Source organism: Tauraco erythrolophus, chromosome 4 (assembly GCF_009769465.1).
Source record: "Tauraco erythrolophus isolate bTauEry1 chromosome 4, bTauEry1.pri, whole genome shotgun sequence".
Classification (NCBI taxonomy): domain Eukaryota; kingdom Metazoa; phylum Chordata; class Aves; order Musophagiformes; family Musophagidae; genus Tauraco; species Tauraco erythrolophus.
The window spans coordinates 68,722,795-68,744,058 of NC_141468.1; the positions used below are offsets into that span (position 1 = coordinate 68,722,795).

A 21,264-nucleotide genomic window follows, 5' to 3' on the forward strand; every position below is an offset into this window, starting at 1 on the left:
CCCCCCCCCCCCTTTTTTTTTTGTCTCTCCCTCCCCCCCCTCCCCCTTCACTACTTCTTCGGATGAGAGCGCGGGTTCACTCGCGCCGCGCCCGCCGCTCCGCTGCCGCCGCCCCTCCGCCCCGCTCCGCTCCCCGCGGGAGGCTCCGCGGGTCGGGCGCGGAGCCGTCCCGCTCCGGCCATGGCCTAGCGGGCGGCCGGGGCAGAAGATGAGTTTCCCCGCGGAGGACGGCGTGGGCAGCCTCTGCCACAAAGCTCTGCAGATCATCTCGGAGCTGTGTCTGGGCGGGCAGGTGGAGCGGGAGAAGTGCGCCGGCATCTTCCCCCTGGAGACCGCCCGTCAGGGCATCGGCGGCACAGGTACCGATACCGGCCCCGCCGCCCCCGGCCCCCGGCCGCCGCCGGGCCCGTCCTGCCGCCGCTGCGGGGCGGGCAGCGCCGGCGTGGGCGGCCGGAGAGCGCAACTTTTTCCTTTGCCTTCCCTGCGTGCGGAGGGGGCGGAGGGGGGGGGGGGGGGCAGTCACAGCCCGCTTTAAAATCGTCTCCCTCCCGCAGCCCGCCGAGGCTCCTGCGCTCGGGAAGCAGCGAGGGAAGCGCCGGGACCGCCGAGCCGCCGCCGCGGGGTGACCCCCCGCGCCTGGGGTGGGGGCCAGCAACCCGGGGGGCGACGAGGCAAACGTGGGGCCGGGGAGCGAAGAGAGGCGCCGAGGGGAGAGAAACCGCCGTCGACGTGCGAGCCCCGCCGTCGGCTGGAGCCGCGCCGCCGGAGACGGTCCCTTTTCCCCGCAGCTCGCTCGTTCGCCCCCCGCGGCTCCCCTTCGGCGAGGTTTTCCCAGCGGCAGGAGTTTCTCGTTGTGCAAAGCTCGGGCGCGGGCTGTGGCATGTGGGGGGGGGGGGGGGCTGTGCGTGCGGGGAGCGGGGCACAGGGCCGTGTTCGCCGCTCTTGTCGCAGGCGGGCAGCGTTTCCGTGCGCCCGGTCGCCGTCTCTCCTCTCCCCGACCGTGCTTCTGCGTTTGGCGTGTCGCGCCGGCGGCACCGAGCACACGGCTGGCGGCGGGGCGGGGGGCGGCGGGAAGGGCGGGCAGCCGCCACGGCTCGTGGCGTCCGCCGGGCTTGGGGCGCGGCTCGCCAAGCCGCGGCTCGGAGTGTCCGTGCGGTGAAACTTGACAGAGTCCACGGCGCTTTCTGAGCGGGGTTTGGGATATTTTACATCCCCTCCGTTAGTCGCTGAGGACGGCAGGAGAGTTTTCTGACAGCCGGTGGGAACCTGTGGAGTCAGGGCAGCCCTCCGGTCCGGTCTGCTCCCGTCCTCGTCCAGGAAAATTTGAGAGGGGGGCAGCGGGGAGAGAAGAGAGAGGAGGGAATTCGGGTTAATTTAAATATTCCAAAGCCAGAAAAATTGTCGGGATCGAAACCAGGATTTTGTCTCCTGACGGTGATATCTTTGGTCACTGATCTGGACTGTCAGGACCTTTTGGGATGAGCTTTGTGCTTTTGCCTGTTTTTTCTTTTTTTTTTTTTTTTTTTGTACAGTACACTCCGGACCTCTCACTTTCCACTCATTTTTAGGACGGGGCTTGAAAATTAGTCCAAGTTCTATGCTTAACTTCTGCCAGGAAGGGTTCGTAGCCTATTCTATCTGTTCATAAATGCAAACAGACAGCTTGCATTATGGCCAACAAATGACAAGCGCACAGTGCAAATTAAATAAATTAACACCAAGGCATGAAAAGCAGCAGGTCCTCAGCATGTGCCCCAGCTGCTCTGTTGCTACCGCCGCAGCTGTTACTTTGTTTTTCTTCTAACGCCCACACATTTTACTGCAAATTGCGGAGTGTTTGTAGTATCTCAGTACAAAAACCTGTTGCCTGAAAGAGGAGCGATTCATTTTTTCAGACCCCGGTACCTGCACGGCTCTCCGAGGGCTTTGCGCTTGAGGCGAACGGCGAGTTTCCAGGCGGTGAAGGCGGGCGCGGGGGATGGGGGATGGGGGGCAGGGAGGGACGGGACCCTCCCCGGCCCGGCCTGGCCCGGTGAGGCTCGGTCCACCGCGGGATCAGCTTCCCCCGCTGGCCCTGCCGCCGTGGTAACAGGTTGCGGGGGTGGCAGGAGTCGTAAGCATGCTTCCACCAGCGCGGATCGTGGATTTGTTGTGCTTCGTAATGCAAACCACCGAGTGTGTTCTGATCGCGCACTATGTTCGTTGTCTTGATCTGAAAGGTAGAAGGTTGCATGAAAATAAAATTACCCTACGGAGCCTGGAAAATCGGGTTCTGAAAAGATTAGTTTATCTGATTTTTAGAGAGTACTGCACAGGGAGTCAGTATTAGGTGTCATATAACAACAAAGTTGGTGTATAAACAGGTGGAAATATGAAGGACACAAAAACGTCCGGTGAGGTAAACCAAGATTTGCTGTTTAGAACATGTGAATCTTCAGCACTTGCCATGATACTGCATTGTGTACAGTTACAGGAGCTTCTTTTTAGACAATTCTTCAAAGATCTTCTTGTTTTGTTTTGTTTTTTTTTTTGTAAGCCCTACCTACCTTGCAATTGTTGGATTACTGAAAAAAAAGATAATTAACAGACCAGAGGCTTGAACCACTGGGTCCCACATCTCAGTTGAGTTCCTAGATCTCACTTTTTCCTCCTTAAATGAAAATTGTTATTAGATGACGAGTGTCAACTTTATTGGCACACACATTAGATTGACCATTTTCTCATTAATAGCACTGCTAATGAGCATATATTAATACTTTCTGTCTCCAGAGGAGGAACAGACACAATGTCATTGTTGATAATTGCTAATGGTTTAGTATGTAAACACTTGGATAGAAAAGATATAAATATCACTTGCATTAATTTTACTAACAGAATGATTGTTAATACAGTTTAGGCTGAGAGAAATGTGGTCATTGAAAGACGAACTATGCCATATTTCTTCCGCTCTTCAAATGCACGTAGAGTTCCTTATCATCTCCAGAGATGAAGTTAATGTTGTCCACAGTGTTGAACATCCGTAGTTCCTGTTTGTTAGAGGTAGAAACATTAAGTGTTCTTCATCATCATTCTGAGAATGAAGCCATAAATTTTGGTATTTTCCTCAAATGTGTGTCTCATACGCAGGGTGGTAGCATTTGGTGTGAAAGTCCATATCACGTAGCCATATCCTTCTGTGGCTGAGTAAACTGCACACTTCTGGTATCATGCAGCTGTAGCTGTATGGTAGAGAGGAGGAATGGCTGATTTAGCCCTATCAATTTCACTCTGTGTCCCAAGCGATGATGCAGGAAGCACTTTCCTAGCGTATGCCTACGCTGGATGATATGCATCATGGAACCAGTTCGGTTATTTGCTCCCTGGGTCTCCAGCTATAGCAGTGTGTTGGGCATTAGCTCCTGCAACAATCACTGAAGTGTGTGGAGAAGAAACTACTGTAGTGGGAGTAAGAAGATACTTGAGTTGTGAGGAAGACTTCTGGAAGATGTGGAGAAGATAAAAGACTGTGAGAGGGTTATTACAGAATAATGGTTTATTATTGTACATTGTTATGTTATAGAATCACATCTAAACTTTCAGTGAACATCCAAAAATAAAATAGTCCAGGAGACTGTATAAAGACGAGAGAAAAATAAAAAATAATAATAGTTGGCTATATGGGCATAACATATTCTCTCTTTAAATGCTGGGTTCATTCAGTTTTCCTCATCTCAAAGATACCAAAAAGTGTCACAAAAGTAGCATAGGTAAAAATCACTAATGAGATTTCATTGGAGGGAAGAAGTCTAAAAGATGAGGAGATCTATATTTGGAAAGGAAAAAATAGTGTAGGAAACATTTCGGAAAGTAAAAGAGTAGAAGGCAAAAAGGAAATCAGACCATTTCTATTTAATATAAGAATAAAGACCTGCTCTGGAAGTCAAAAACATTAAAAAAGGCAACTAGAACTGCTGTGGTGTGGTTATGTTGATGGGTGTGATGATTACTTTCTGTTCAGCTGGACCATGAAAAGCAGCCAAGCTTCTCAGAGGAAGCAGCTACTTGAGACAAAAGATGCACCACCTAGTCACAGGCTCAGAGCAAAATATGAGACAGTATTGCCCTTGTGACCCAAGAAGTTTCAGTGGCAAGCAGAGACTCTGGGTACTGATTTTTTGATAGTGTAGGTGATAGGTATAAGAAAGAAGTGTAACAAGGATAACAAAATCAAACACAAAGAAGAGGGAGCCAGAGACACAGTCAGAACAAAAAACAGAGAGTATGGCTTTGGGAAGACAGAGTACAACAAAATGAAAGAACAAAGCAGAAAGGAGAGCTTTGCAGGTTTGCTGCTAATGAAAAAAAATAACCTCCATGTGTTCGATTCCTCTTATTCTCAGAGAAATAAGAGTTTAGACATTCTTTGGGGACAAACAGGATTACATCAAAGAAATGGCTGATGATTCTGTAGTTTTTTCTTCTCAATGACACCACCACCGCCACCTTAGGACCCTCAATTACTGCTCACTGCTTGGGTCAAGAAGGGGTAATCATATTCAGTGTAATGGATAATTAATCTATGTAACTCATAGCAAAGACTTTTAGTGAGATAAATCATTTTGTAAATTTCGAAGAGCTTTAGACAATTAGTGAAGATACGACATCTGCTGTTATATTTTCTGCCCTGGTAATTACAAGGGCTATTAATTCTCTCATCTCAGAGGAATGCTCAAGACAAAAGATTAGGAAGCTGTTTACATTTATAGTACCTTTATATAGTTAGATGACTATGTGAGCTTTCTTCTGAAGGGTATAACATTTTTGGCAAAATGCTGAATTAGATGTAAAACTGTTTTGTTTTTATTCTATACCTCCTTTATTACCAGTAGATTTGGGAAAAATGATTAAGATGTTCGTCAACTAATAGGAAGAGTTCAGATGGAAAATAAATAGGAACTGAATGTGCAGGATTGCACCTAGCAAAATTCCTCTCTAATCCAAGTAAATTGTTTTCTAGAAGTGTCCAAAATTCATATATGCAGCTTGTTTATACCTGTATTTTGACTCAGATCATCTGAATAATAAAGGGCTCTAATTCATTTTTGCCAATTAAACATTCCTTCTCATTTTCGAAAGAACCAAGCACATTAGAGTTGCAGTTGGGAGCATTTCTGAAGGTTAAGCCAATTGCGTAGGGCGTAGTGAGAGGAGCTTTGGTATCTTGCTCTAGGGACACATGTTTAAAATTCATTGCATGCCCTCTGCAAATGGTGGGTGTTTTCTGCTGTTGTTGCCTTTTTTTAGACCTGCTGGTCCTGCAGAACTTCACTATCTCATTATCGGTTCTCAGGGGGAACCAATGTTTATCACAGAACTGGGAACCCAGTTGCTTCCCTGCCAAGAGGGCATATTTTAGCCATCTAGAGTGGGGAAGAGAGTTCTAGAGAGCAATGTTCACTTTTGCTCTTTTGCTTGTCAGACAATGAATATTTTGAAGTTGGCCATGCAAAGAGCATCAGCTTCTACAGGATTATTTGTTACTCATTTAAATATTCTACTCACGATTATTTTATTAACGTAAAAGTTTAACCTACCAAGTTTCTAACCCTACCCCTGATTGACAGTTTACTATAGAAGTATAGAGGGAGTAAGAAAACACTGTGGCATCCTGCGCATGACCATTCTGTAATACAGTCTCGCTCTTCCCTGAAGAACAATGATTTGGGTCCTCCGGATGTAGGTGGCATGAGTGCTGTTGGCTGTAGGCCACTTCCCTGATGGCTCTGAACCTGCTGATGGTAGCTGATGGTTTACATTCAGTCCTGGTTCCTTTAAACGTGAGTGTGTATATTCATACATTGAACAGTCACGCGCGTACACACACACACACACAGAGTATAAGCTGTAGGTATTCTTACACTGCCTGGGTGCGTTCAGGGGGAGAGAGGAACCGATTTACCTAGTAATGTGCTTGCAAGTTCTTCTCAACTGTGCCAAAGCAAGCATGAAGGGGACCAGAACTGGCTTGAATGAATGTGAAGACTACTGCAATCAGCGTAGGACTGTCATACAAGAAAGGAACATTTTTCTTCATGAGAGAGTAACTGTTGTGAGAAACAATTGAGCGTTTCGTTACAGAGAGAAGTGATGAAATTAAATCATGAACATTTGAATGGTTAGCAGACAGATCAAATTATTTATGATACACCTCATCACCTGGTCAGAACAAAGTTATTACCGGAGGGAAATATAGTTTGGGGGGAAAAAAAGTGCAGTGTTACTGGAAAATATGTTTATCAAAATCAGTGTTATCAAGCTGTGAAAACCTGAAATTCATCTAATTCAGCAGCATAAGGGTAAAACAGAAGAGTAAACATACCACAGAGACCAGATTTATTTACAGTAAATGTGAAGGCAGTTACAACAATGCAGAAGTGCTCAACATGCAGACAGCAGTGATATACAGTAAAAGCAAGAGTTTTACGAAAGAATCTTCCTCCAGACATGCTTTTCTAAGAAATACAGATGAAAAATACAGAAATGGTTACAATAGCAGGACAAAATCTGTAATGATGAAGACAGAGAGACATAGTGTTTTGCTGGCTCTCATCATATATGTGAGATGTTTGTTATATAATACTAGGTAAGAGTAAACATAACCATGACAATTCAAAAATGACACTTGAGCTGTGTGAACCTTGTTACAGCTATGCCATGCTTATGGTTAATGGCTGTCCAGTGGGCTTATGATGTGTTACCTCCTATTGAGATTAAGTAAGAGTTAACAAGTAGGGAAGTAGGTAGGCCAGAAAAAGCCTAGGAAGTAGAGACAAATAATTTGCATTTGGTGTGTTAGAGAGAGGCAAATGTTCATTGCAACATCTTTTGCTTCCTGTGCTGCTGGCAAAACATGATGACCCAGTCAGGCAAAAGTGAGAGCCATCTTCTCTAGTTAAATACAGAAGACAAATCATGTACAAGACTCATGAATACACAGCTGTTGTGACAAAATCCTTTTGGTTTCTGGAAAACAGAAGGTGATGTGGGCTAGGAGAAGGCTAGTAGGCTTTTGGGAAATACCCTGTATCTAATCTATGTCATGTAATCTAAAGTCCCATGCATGGAGTTTGAAATAGCAAAAGGCGGCATTACATTTGTGGTTGGACAGATACGGATTATCAGATGCATTAACAAATAAAATAACTTAGATAAAATGATTTTGACAAGAGATTAATGATTTGATGTGCTGTAATCATATAGTAAATCACAGTGACACCTGACTTCATTTGATTCTCTTGCTGTCAAGAAACATGCTACCATAGAGCTCTGCTAGCATTATGAAGTGATAGAAGCCAAAAGACAGTGATGACTGCTTTGAACAAATTCAGACATCAGACTGAATTAACAGCCTAGGAGGGAACACATTCACAACAGGACTAGAGTCAAAAGATTTGAGGAAGATCTTCAAAGTATGTTTCTCCATGGGAACAGGAGAGGAGATCGCATGTAGATTTTTAAGTGAAAGGCTATTTTTGCCTTTTGAAATTTAAGTCTGGTGTTTTGACAGGTTCAGATTATGAGAGAAAATACAAGACTCTGCACCTGACACTTGCTGAGGCATGCTAAAGCATTATATCCCCATCTGCAGGGATTTGGATGAGACAGAGGTAATTGTGGAAGATCTGCTAATGCCGAGTAAAAATGAACACAAGCAACTTTTGATGTTCTCCAAATTTCCCCAAGGAAAACTGAACAGCAGAAATGATGAGTTGAACCAACTAGTTCATATACATGGAGATAAGAGAGATTTATCAGACTCAGAGCTCTTATAATTGGTAAAGCTCCTGCTTCCCTCTAAATCCTAGAAAATTAGAGACATATCAATTTATGTGATTGAGCTGACTCCTGATATGCCAGACACAAGAGTTCCCTTTAGAGTGGTCCCTATGGAAAGGGTGAAGTTCCTTGTGGCTGGTGAACAAGAGAACAAGTTAAAAGTTAAAGAAAAATGTGTTTGAAAAAAGTTACAAGACATTGTACTTTAAATATTTAAGAGAACCCAGATCAGATATAGAGCAAGAGGTGGGTCAAAAGAGAATATAACCCCCTTTTTTTCCAGGCATTCTCTTCCCCTTGTTTCTTTACTGGCAAGAGTACATTCTCTTTAGCATGGTCCACATCAGACACGTGCCTGCCCCTTATACACATGGGCAACTACGTCACAGCACTACCTGGTCACTTTCTGTTCAAGATCACAGGTTTGTGGAATATATTTTTCCAAAGTTAAGCATCAAGGGGCATACACTCTCAGGGCACTGACTAATTTGATTTGGAAATGGAAGTTTACCAATGTGCATGTTTGAGGATGGTTTCATGTGCAGAACTTTTCTGAGGCGAGTTTCAAACAACAGATTGTTCGAAACCATAGTACAGAAACCATTGCTTAAAACATTCCCTAGCATCCAGAAAAAAAGATGGGGATGTTTCTGAAGTACTTGCCTAATAGGAAAGACTGACTATCAAGGAGCCTTTTATGGTGGAAATGTTTCTGAGGATATTTATAAAAAACACAGAGAGAAGATTCTGAGGTGAGGTAAACAGAATTCATGAACTTCCCCACTAGACATGCCTTTCTCAAATGAGAGATACAAAATTGTTCAAAATTCTGTATCTTGAAAGAGTGGTTTTAAATAGAAAACCATAAGGAAACAGGATGCTTTCTTTCAGTTACGAAATTTTGTCAAGACTGTGAAGACAACATTAAGGACAGAGGTCAGTAAAGGAATATCACCAGGAATGAAATGGTAACTCACTGGAATTGAAGTCACTGGACATTTTTCTGCTGATCAGAAGGCAGGGTGTGAGAAACAGGATTTTCTTTGCATTCCAGAGTTTACCAAGCATGTGAACAGGAACGGCAAAAGCGTAATGCTGCATGCCCAGATGAATATTCAGAAAGATCACCTGTTCTGTGCAAACATGTAGCATTGAAGACAAGCTACAATTATCAGTTCAGAAAAAGAGTTGCCAAAGAACTGTTTGCAGTTCAAGATGATTTTTCTCTTCTTTCCTACCAGAGACCGGTGAGAACATTGTTTACAATGTTGGCAATTAATATTGTCTCAGCAGAGTGAACGCATCTCCTTCTGCTGCTAAAAACTTAGGCAGTCTTTGAATTTGTTGGCAACTCTACATCTTTAAATAATGCTTATGTGTGTGAGGTGCAACTCTGGTCTGATGACACATCCATCCTTCCCAATCAGGTTTCCTTGACAGAAAATCTTAGTCTGCAGAACTGTCTCTTAATATTTTGTATTCTTAAGCCAAACTTCCTATAAAAAGGTAATGTAAGGGACGTATCCAATCTAACATGCAAAGGGTCTGGGAAGCTCGATTTGAGTGCTCTTCTACAGAAGACTGCAGTCTTCGTGTAACAGCAAATCTCTTGTAATTGCTTAGTTGAGTGTCAGAAGTGAGAAAATGAAACAATATACTTTTTATGTCAATTTATGTGGCATATTGATTGCTTTTTAGCAATTATAGCAGTAAATATAATTAACTATTTTTTTAAAATTATATATTTTTTTGGTCAAGATCTTGCAATTACAGTATTTCGTGTTTCTGTTTAAGTATTTGTTGTATTATGAAGTGCAATATCTGAGGTTTTTTAATTTGTTAGTAAAATAGCAAAAACAGAGACTATAATTTGCACAACTGTTTGTAGAATTAGCTTCTACATCTTTTCTCTGCTCTTGAGACTTCAGATGTTTCATGTGATTTTTTTTACGGCTATAGAACATACGTTTTCTGTAAAGATTTTGACATTGACTTAGAATTTGAGATAGCTTAATGAAAATACAGAAAAAAAGCTTAGAGGAAAGTTAAGTACAGGAGTAGGTGTTGAAAAGAGGCACCAAGTCATTTGAAAGCTTGAAAAATGTCTCGCAGTGAAAAACTTAGAATAGGATTGGCTAGAAATGCTTTGATGGAATGTTTTTCAGCTGATAGTATCTATTCATCAAATTTAAACTCTGCTGGAAGGGTTCAATTTTCATATTTCTGGTTTTGAAAGGTTTCTAGCAATTTCAAACATCCTGTTTCAACATTTTCTAAATGAAAAAAAAAAAAATTCAGTTCTAAAAGCCTTCCTCTCAAAATGTAACCTAATTATGCCAGCCGTCTCTAAACTGAACTGGAAATGTTGCAAATGACCCAAAAGTGAATTATCTTTTTGTGTGTGTGTGTTTCCAGTAGATCATCAACATTTTCAAGAGTTCTACATTTTGTTAGGCTTTGAGAATGGAAAAATACTTTGCCCAGCTTGATTGAAAATTCAACTGGTTCAATTTATCCAAAATAGTTCCTTTAGTGGAGCATACCTCTGTTTTAATATATTAAATTCACTTATTACCATTCTCTGGCACTGAGGCCAACTTGCATGTAAAGAGCCTCTCTCCACGCTATTAAAGCCTGTCATCTGCTGAAACAGAAGGCCACAACCAAACTGCCTATTAAGAATGATGATTGACCTGCTCTAATTCCTGATCTGTCCCCAGGAATTGGCTGGGAGAGTATGAACCAGCCCAGTTTAAAACCATTCCAGGGACTGACATAGGCAATCGAGTTTCTACTTGTGAGTTTGTTTCCTGGCACTGTTTAGTTTATTTGTATTTGGTATAGGCGTGTCTTATGAAGCATATCATATCTTTTAATCTCTCATACAAAGACATGAAAGAAGCAATGACTGTAAGTTAGTACTGCAAAGAATACAAAGCAGAAATACAAATTTGCAATAAAGCAATTAACCATTGAGACAAGCTGTAAACTCAGCATCTCATAATGTCTTCTCTTGTTGTCAAGATCAGACACTCTGTTAAAGAACATGCACAAGCCAAAGTAAAAAATACTGGGCTCGGGAAGGATATCAGTGTAAACAGTAAATTAAACCAAATAGCCTAATAACCACTCCTGGGGATAAATTGTCTAGAAAAATCATATGCAAAAGTATTGTTTGCTTCTTGTGTTACATTATTATTGATATAATTATGCATCTTGTATAATTGTATGGAAGCATCTTAAATCAGAATTTGCCATATGAATTTCTCACTAAGCCGATATGCATATTCCAAGGGCTACATTTTATTATTTATCTACATGCAGAAAAGGAGGACGCCTTTCTCAGGACTGTCAGGTCAAGAAGGCATGCTTCTGTTCAAAGCAGGGCAGCAGCTTGTGCCAAACTCTTTAAATCAAGAAGCACATCCTCTGCCAGTTCCCCCATGACACTAGCTAGGATGTATATGAAGTAAGGTTGAGCAGAACTGTATCTTTCAAATCTTCAGACTACGAACATTTTCTATTTGTTTTTGCTAATGCTCACACTTTTCACATTGAATGGGACTTAAGCTCAGTGTTTGTTACTGAGAGATGTATCTGGATATTATATATTAATAAAGAAAATGTTCCCAAATTTTCTATTGGAATCTTCATCTCTCAAAGGGACCTGTGAGCTACATGCTGTTCCATGGAGCTAATGCATACCTACAGGACTATTATTCTTCCTGTGCATCTCTAGAAAAAATGTGCTTGAACTCTCATTACACTTTTCCACTGGTTCAGTTTAGTAGCCTGTAGCCCGGAGCCATGGATACGAAATATTAGCTGTTAAACTGTCAAAACTTGTTGTAACAAGCAGCAGCACCCATTGCTTGAGGTACATTTAAGCAGGATTTAGTGAATACTTTTAAAGCATACAAAAGGCTCTTTTCAAAAGCAAAGGCATTTTTTTAGTTATATTTTACAATATTACATGATACTGGAAAAATCAAACTGAAACATTGCACATAGAATAAAACCAATCAGGGCTCAACTGGCATTTCTGGTGACCCACCATCTACTAAAATAAAGTCTGTTCACAGAATTTCATTGGTATGAAATCTTTTCTCCTATCTTTGGCCATATTATTGAATATGCTAACTAATTGTGGCAGAAGAAGTCAAATACAGGGCAGCAGGGGTAGCTAAGTGTACTGTATGGTCTCTGCATAACTCAGGGCGTTGTACACTGTACTCTGAATCCAGTTGCATTTTCAGAAAAGAATTTTAGATATCAGTGTATATGTGCTGTCTCGGTCTAATATAGTCTTGGTCCAGAGCTCAAGATTTAACTCTAGAAATTTCTTATTTATGACAGACTGTATCCTATCCCTATCTTTGCCACTTAAACATTAGATTTTAACATGTTTCTGAAGTAGTCAGCACACAGAGTCAAAAGTTTAGCGAGTCCTAAAGAAATTTGTGTATCAGTCTGGTGGTTGAGAACTGGTCTATCTTGATGAGCATTTATAGAGAATGTTGAGTGAGGTTTATTTTTCTTCAGCAAGATGTATTCCTGAGCACACACTCTTTGACAACAATATCTAGGTGTATTTGGGACCATTTGGGTAGTCCTTTCCTTCTGAGAAGTCTGACTGAGTGCGTGGCTAGTGGTACTGGCCCCTGGCCTGAACAGCAGTTAATGGAGTATTTGTGAAATAGATATTAGAGAATGCTAACATTTTAAAGGTGCAGGCTTAGATATCGAAAAGGAAAGAAAAAAACATTAAATAGGACTTTTTAAAGCTCTATGTAAGATAGCAATCAAAATGCTTCTATCTCCTTACCTGTATTGCTTTTAATATTTTTTTCTCTCCATGTTTGTCTGTCATGGTGATCTTTGTTTCTAATTCCTTGCAGACATCTCAGTAAGTCTGTTAGCAGTAGTCGTCAGCTTCTGTGGGCTCGCCTTGCTGGTAGTCTCGCTTTTTGTCTTTTGGAAGTTGTGTTGGCCCTGCTGGAGAAGCAAACCTCTCACTTCCAATGCCAGTAATGTCCCTCAGAGCAACTCCAGTGCTCCTACGGAGGTTTATGAGACCAGTGAGAAAAAGGAAGTTAAAGAAAATGTGAAACCTACAACTAAGGTACTTGAAGCTGCGTTGAAAATTAGCCACACTTCACCTGATATACCAGCAGAGGTCCAGAACGCACTGAAAGAGCATCTGATCAGACATGCACGCATGCAGAGGCAGATCACTGAGCCCACGTCGTCATCAAGGTAAGTCAGGGTCACTGACGTTTGTGGCACGTTTCCTAGAAAGAGGTAGAGCCAGAACACTCTGCTGAAAATTTTCAGGATCCTGGATTATTCAGTGACTTCTTAGCAGTTAAGGGTGAAGCAGTGCTCACGTGAAGGCGAAGCCTCAGTGTCCTTTGAACAGAATATTTTGAAGCATATGGTGTACCTTCAGTTACATCATTATTTTACCATATGAAGATCAAATCTGTGTCTTTTACTACTTTCTAAATACACACATTACTATTTTAAGCATTTCCATTTTAGGTTTTGTGTATAGGAAAATCTATTCCAGCATTGTTTTTTAAAGTACTGCAAGTCTGGCTTTTCACAGAGATATTTTTATAGAAAGAGCAGTTGCCTTTGCAGATGAAAGTTTTCCTCTCCACTAAATAAATGACAGATTTGTTGTTGATGGTACATTTCTTTAAGACATGGTTATAACCACTTATAAAGGAATTAAAATTCCAGTCTAAGAGCGTAGATCCTTGTGGACTGATCTTAAAGCAGCACAGATTTTATATTATCCTTAAATAAATGACAAACGTAGTGTTGCTGAAGTGATTTCTTTTGTTTTAGAGGACATAAACTTTTATTCTGTCTCAGGTACTGCTTTATATTGAAAAGTAGTGAAGATATGTGCAGTGACCTATAGTTTCAAATGAGGTTTTCTTCAAATACTGTTAGCAAATTTAATGCATGGAAAACAAACAGTAAGCTGCAAAGATCACTTTCTGCATCAGGAAAAAAAAAGAGGAGATGTTTTATAAACAAAGAATAGGAAAATGAAGGCTAAAGGAGGCACCTGAAGTGTTGCATAATGGCATAAGTAAGAATACAAATACTGTATAGGAAGCAGCTTTGCTTCAATAAAACATTTGCTAAATGGTCACATGCTACCAAAGCCAAAAAAAAAAAGCTCACATTCACAATAATCATTGGAGGCACAAGATTGGAGAAGGCACATGCTTTACATTTAGTGGGCACGTACTCTGCTGACCTTCTGTGAGTCTCTAAGACAGCGTTTTGCCAGCTCAGTGCACTCGTTGCGGTGGTGAGTGAAAAGTGCTTTTTCCCAGCCATTCCAACAGCATGGAACAGCCAACAGGCAACCATGGGAGGCTTCCAGAAATGAGATCACTCCAGCCAGGGGAGGTGTCACTGACTTTAGCAGCTGAACCATCTCCTGAGTTATGAGACTGTACAGCTGGCTTTAAGCCACATTGCCCTGGTTATGCCTGGCTCCAGCTACTGTATCCATCTGCTAAGAGAGGGAGCACTGTATCCAAGCCACTCTGAGAAACATTTCCAAAATACTAGGACAAGAACTCGGAAATTTTAACTGTTATACTAAACACAGAGGGACCAAAATTGGTACAGTTTAGCATGACAAGGATATTACACAACTCTCTATTACCTAGTGGGATATTAATTGGAAGAGTACCAGCCACTCATCATGTACCAACAGGTAAATCTGTAGGTAATCAGACTGTCTGACTTCCTGAACAGACAGAAGAAATAGATGGCTGGTAAATAGACTTGAATAGTCCCTGTGGTACTATAGGGGAAGAAAGAAGTTCCAGGGATGTGATCCAGAGCTACTTCAGACTGTGAAAATGTTCCCACAGACCTCTAGAGTGATTTGGACTGGGATCTAAATGCATATAAAATATCTGTGAAGCCAAGGACAGTTTTACAAAATTAAAACCTGCCATCAATCCTACTCTTTCTGCATGTGTTGGTAACTTTGTAAGGGAGATTTTTCTTTTTATCCTCTAGATTGTCAGGGTTAAATCTCTCCTGAGAGGGACGGTTCCTTTTCTCTAAGTAACCCTGATTGTCCCACTTTAGCCAATTAATAGCAGGATGTTTGGAGACATCACCTTCCTTTACAGTTTGTTGAAAAAATCTGCATCCTTGCTACAAAACATGTTTAGAATGAGATGTGTCTTTAAAATTACCCAGAAATGGTCTTTTCTGTGTTTGTAAGTACATTTTTTCTATACTCCTGCCTACCCTAAGTGAGTCTTAACCTTCTGACAACCCATATTAATTATTGCTGCCAAGAATATCATGTATGAGATGACAGCTGGACATTTAGACCAGCTTTCTGGATTACTTCTCCATTGTGTCGTAGAATGTTGGATCACAAAACGACTAAAACCCGACTCTAGTGTTCTTCATTCGGAACCTCTAAATCAAGATGAGCCATTATCAAGGTAGCATAACTTTATCTTGCACCATCTTTGACATAGCAGTGCTTTGTTGTACTCAGGAGTCCTGAGTGATCCAAACGCATCATCTCCTAACTGTATTCCATTGGCAAAGGGTATAAGAGAGATGTTTGCTGTCTGGATTATCTCCCCTACACTGATCTCACCTGAACTGAGGCAAAGAAAAGGACTGTAACCAGTTCTGTGATAGCTTGACGCAGCCATCAGCTCTCAATAAAAGAAATGGAATCATATTAAGTCATTGTCATTGAAGCGTAAAGACTTTAAGAAGCCATGCAGATCAATAATAAAATGTTCCTGATCATTTTTTATGTACCATACATTTAACATGGAGATATGTTAGTGTAGGGAAATTATGCATTTCTGCTTAATTAGAACTATATCATTTTCGTAGTTCCTGACAATATGAAAAGACCTACTTGTTTAAAAAAACAAACACAGTAACAAAACAAAAAAACCCTCCCTCTTTAGTTCTTGATCCCAATTAACCAATAAACTATGATGGAAGTCCTGCATCAGTGGTGTTCATTTAAAAACATTTTGCTCTGTGTTAATTGAGAACCACTCTTCCCAGTACTTTGTGAAAGGATTCTGTAATATAGTTTATTGCTTCTATGATATTCCTTTCTTCAAATATTCACCTGTATTTTCAAAGGACGTGCGTTTTGCTCTTTAGCATTAGGTGGGAGCAGAGCCGTTGTTCAGCTCTGCAAAGAGTAATTCAGTTCCCAAGAGGCACAAAGGCAAAAGTGAGGTGCTTGGGAATGTTAAGGTTAAAGAAAAACAAGAAGATCTATTGATTTTAGTGATTGCAAGGAGGAGACAGCAACTTCTGTTCTGTCTAAATACCACAAGTGCTGCTGTCCATTCCTGGATTTGGTCCAAAAGATTGGTCTAATGTCATCTACGAAAGCTAGACCAGAGTCACCTCTCATAAATCTCAAGTCATCTCATGAATCAGCATTGTATCCTTCACTTTTGTCTTATATATGGCAGGCTTACTGAGTTAGAAATCAGATTCATACTATCATTATTCTTATGCAAGCACAATTTTATATTAGAGACTTAGCTACAGATTTACTGTCACTCAAAATATATTTGTTCTAAGTTATGGAAGGCATGTCTATTATAGGAGTGCTACATGTAAGAGCCAGTAGAGGCTGAGGTACCTGGATTTGCACACATTAGTAGCTTCACAACATTTTCACAACCTGTTTATCTGACATCCTTGTACTTCATTATTACAGTCATTAATTCCTTTGTTATTGCAGAACAAAGGATGATAAATATGTTGCCATGACAACAATGAAGCATCTTAATAATTAACAGACCAATTAGCTATCTTGGTGAAATGCTGTGACTCAGAACAGATACTAGGCACTATGTAATTAGGACTTTGGCTCACTGGAGCAAAAGTGCTGCTGGTTCCCATGGGGAACAGCTGTACAGCTGCACTGTTTCACTTAGTGATATCTCGCAACAGCAACTACATTCACTAGAGGATCTTACATGCATAAAGTTTGAAAATTTGAAAGAAGTTTGGCACCTTAGAAATCATAGATTTGGGGTTTTATGTGTTACTTTACCAGGTATTAACCCAGATCTTCAGAAATGCAAGAGAAGTCAAGGAAATGAGAATTTCACTCAAGCTGGAAATGCCGTATGGTCAGCTTCACTGTTTCCTTTGCATAAGCAGTTTTCTCCACTGCTTGTCTATGGCAGGGTTTGAACATGATTATCTGGGTATCTCAGTACTACAGCTGCAGGTGTGAGAAGCACTCAGGAAGTCCTGCCTGCATAGGTTTCATTAGCACTGATAGAAGTAGCAGTAACAAAGGTCTTCCTGGACTTCATTATGAGTCAAAGATACCAAAGAGCTAGTGTCTAAATTGCTGCATGCCCAAACATTTATTGCACCTACATTTTGGGTGGTGTTCACTTCCTTCCCTGTGCTTAGCATACCTATGAGGCTGGATTTCTTGGAGGACAAAAGCACAAGGAGAGCCCTGAAAATCCCTGAGGACAATGTTTTATTCTTCTGACTAATTAGGGCCTTTCCGCTCCTCACTCCATTCCAATGTGGACATTGTATACCATGAATTCAGGAAGTTTTAACATTTAAGAGAAAATAAAATCTATCTGTCTGCAAAAACAGAAAGGTAGAATATGTTATGAGAGGGCTGTATTGTTCATCTAAATTTGAGATCAAAACACCTGGCTTTTTTGGAGCTACTTCAAACCTAGACGATGAAGTTCTCCCTCCTCTATTCTTGTGTTACGCTGGGATTGCTCCCTGCACTTAGCAGTACTGCAACAGCCGAAAGGGGAAACATTCTTGTCTATTATTTAATGGCTGCAGATTACCCTCTTGTATCTCTACTCAGCTGAACTGCGGTAGTTTTGTGCTTCATGCCTTCTGCAACCACTTCACTTACAGCAAAAGTGCAAATAATATCTATGAAATGAGTCCTGGTTGCTTTCAAATGGACAATTTGCATTTCTGATTTAAAGAAAGAAACACACAGCTGTGACACCTCTTGTTTTCAGAACACAACACCACAGGGAAACAAAGCAATAAGGCAAGGCTGCATTTGGCATTAATAAGGAATTGATTGCAAAAAATGGAGGAAATTCTGACAATTAAATTGTTTTTTAATGACAGCTAAGTATGATCACAAGAGGAGGTAGTGAGCTTTTCCAGTACAGATTGTTGGGGCAGTGAATTACCAAGGAAATATGAATATGTCCAAAAAACAAACTGGACAGTGTGGTCATAATGGCATTTGCTGATGATTATTTCTATGAAGCTTTTTGACCAGTGATTTTATACTACTGTAAGGCTGTATGGCATGCCAGGGGTTTGATTTCACTTAGTAGGAAAGGCAGAAATTTCCATTAATGTTCATGAATCAAGATAAGCCCATAAATACATATGCTTCCGCAACACTGTATTCAGAATTACAAGACTTAAACATATTGTTTCTTGCTAGTACAGGAATCAACTTTCTAATACACTACATGGAAGAGTATGAGAACAGAAGGAAAATAAACTATGACAGAAAAATGTTAATGGAAACTTCGGGTTGTATTCCCATCAGAACAATATGTTCCCCGTATAATTGGAAGAGGCAGCCCGTACCTCAGTGTAGCAAATACCAAGCAGGTGTATATACAATGTTGTAAGATGGTAAAGCAGCAGGTGTATATACAATGTTGTAAGATGGTAAAGCACTGTGCTGAAAAACTCCAGACGTAGCTCTGCATGGCTTTTTCAGGCACTTTTCACAGTGATCAGTGTGAAGCCTCGTAAATATTTAATTGGAAAACCACCACGGGATGCCTCTAAAACCAGGAAGTACTGATGACAGTTCTGCAGGTGATTTTTTTTCTGTCTGACTGTACTTTACTCAGGTCCTAGCGCAGTGGGATCAAGTAATGTTGGAACTGTCAACTTGTTCTGTGAAAGAGCCTGAATGCAGTCTCAGCTGCATAGCCTGAAAACAAGGTTACAAATATATATATTGCCAAGACACTGGGTGTCTCTCAGGTCAAGAAGTTCATTCTGAATGATCATTTTCTGTCAAGGATGTTTTAACACTTGCACAACATTTAGGGGGATTATTTTTGAATTATTTTAAAGAGAGAAACCCTTACTAATTTAGTCTTCTTGTATTTTCTACTTAGTACCAGCCAGGTCTTTTCCCGGAGATAACCATGGCTCGTTTTGTGTGTGTGTGTGTGTATGTGTGCAGGCACAATTCTTTCAGGAGGCATTTGCCAAGGCAGATGCAAGTGTCCAGTGTTGATTTTAACATGGGGACAGATCCGATTTTGCAAAGGGGAGAGACGACAACCAGCATTGGGAGAATAAAACCGGAACTCTACAAACAGAAGTCTGTGGATTCTGATGGGCAACAAGAAGACGTGAAAACATGTGGAAAACTTAACTTCACTCTCCGGTATGATTATGAGAATGAACTTCTGGCTGTCACAATTGTCAAAGCCTTAGATCTGCCTGCTAAAGACTTCACAGGAACATCCGACCCCTACGTTAAGATTTATCTGCTTCCAGACAGGAAAAAGAAGTTTCAGACACGAGTTCACAGAAAGACATTAAATCCTGTCTTTGATGAAACCTTTCAGTTTCCTGTAGCCTATGATCAACTCAGCAACAGGAAATTGCATTTCAGTGTTTATGATTTTGACAGATTTTCTAGACATGACATGATTGGGGAAGTTATTCTTGATAACCTTTTTGAAGTCTCAGATCTCTCCAGGGAAGCCAATGTATGGAAAGACATCCACTGTGCCACCACAGTAAGTAATGTGTTCCAAAAGCGTTAACGTGATATTTTCATTTCTCTTTTGTAGTTTGTGGCAGAGCATCCTGTTTATCAGCAGAGTCTGGAATTAAAAAAAAAAAATTGTCAATATTTTCCTTTGAGCATAGAGAATAAGATGCTTAGGAAGCTATAAATTTTAATTACTAAAAAATCTTCTGGGAACATACCGTCGCCCTTATGGTTCACTGTGCAAGTATAAATTAGGTTTATTAATTAAATAGTATATTGCGAAAGTCACTGCTTAACAAGAACTATTAACATTTTCTGTTAGCAAAATACCCTGGCCTTCAAAATGACCATCTATTAAAGAACAGGGCCTGTCCTGCTCTTGTTAGCAGATTTTTGTAGGTTGCGAATCTTGTGAAGGAAGAGAGAGAGGCTAAAAATGGTTGAAGTCTAAAATGTTCTTTCCTGGCTGCCCTGTGCTTAGGGTCCTCAGTAGATGTGTCTGTGTTGCTGCTGGTTACTAGCAAAACTTAAGAGGCACAAGCAAGTAGAGTTAGGAAATAGAAATTATTTGTTTATTGTTGTAAGCAAGAAAAGGAGGCCTGTGATGGATGACAGGCTACTAGCAGGAAAACCACCAGTCTCCAAACATTGTCTTTATTAACCTTGAAACCCAAACTCATCTTCCCTGGCTGGATTTTCTCACTGGTTTGAAGATACGCAATGTTTTTCCTAAGGAAGAAGTATTAGAGAGCAGAGCGTAGTGGAGACAGTTTTCAAATGTAAATTCACAAAAACAGCTATTTATTTTAACTGCTGGGTCTGCCAAACCGGTCTGAACAGCCTCCAGCACACCTTCAGAAAATCGCATCTGTGTGTGCTTAGTTTGATCAAGCTCAGATTTCAGGGAAATTTAAGAACTGTGTTGTGAAGCTTAAAATTGAATCTGTGTTTAAGGTCTTGGAATAATAGCCCAGTAACATTTTTAAAAATTTCTTCTAGCTTTGATATTATCTCTAATACTTTAGGAAAGATTTAAGTGCTCACTGGTCCTTTGCAACAGTCGCGTGTGTGAGATTTTTAGCTGATAACTAGAATGGTTTCAGCAAATTAGAATCTCTGGACTCTTTACGACTGATTTTGAGTAGATTGAAATGCCATACCAAATTATGCAGTTTAATATGTATCTGAATGAAAATGGTTGCTAATTTTGGCATTGAATTCTAATTCAAGTTTCTTCTTCACTAAGGGTTAGTACACGCAGTTATAGTGTTTAATTCACTCTGCTAGTGTTTTACTATGTATGAAGTTTAAAAGAAAGCATGAAGTTTTTGGATTCAGCCTTTCAACTGGTATAGTTTACAGTATTCTATATGTGTGAATAAGTTGTCTCCACTTAAACCACTAACAATAAAGACAAAAAATTGAGACATCTTCTAGTACTGGGTGACCACATCAGCTTTCACAAGCCTTGCACTATTCTTAGGAAATTATGTAAGAAACTGACTGAATTGATTTTTCCTGGAAAAATGAAACCCTCCTTTAAGATGTCCTGTTACTATATGTGCAATGTGCTGCCTTGTGTTTTACTTCAGCTGTTTCATGTAGATTAAAATCGGTTAGTAATAAAGATTTCTAGTTCTGCCATTTCA

The 21,264-nt window shown here is 40.7% G+C and overlaps 1 protein-coding gene across 1 annotated transcript in view; it reads left to right on the plus strand.

Moving 5' to 3' along the window:
* Nucleotides 1–208: 208 nt before the first annotated feature.
* SYT10 (synaptotagmin 10) overlaps nucleotides 209–21,264 on the plus strand; it is a 36,767-nt gene continuing 15,711 nt past the window's right edge. The window contains exons 1-3 of the mRNA XM_086610390.1: nucleotides 209–359; nucleotides 12,714–13,071; nucleotides 19,076–19,640. Of these exons, the coding sequence (XP_086466516.1) occupies nucleotides 209–359; nucleotides 12,714–13,071; nucleotides 19,076–19,640 (1,074 nt within the window). The remainder of the gene's footprint in view (nucleotides 360–12,713; nucleotides 13,072–19,075; nucleotides 19,641–21,264) is intronic.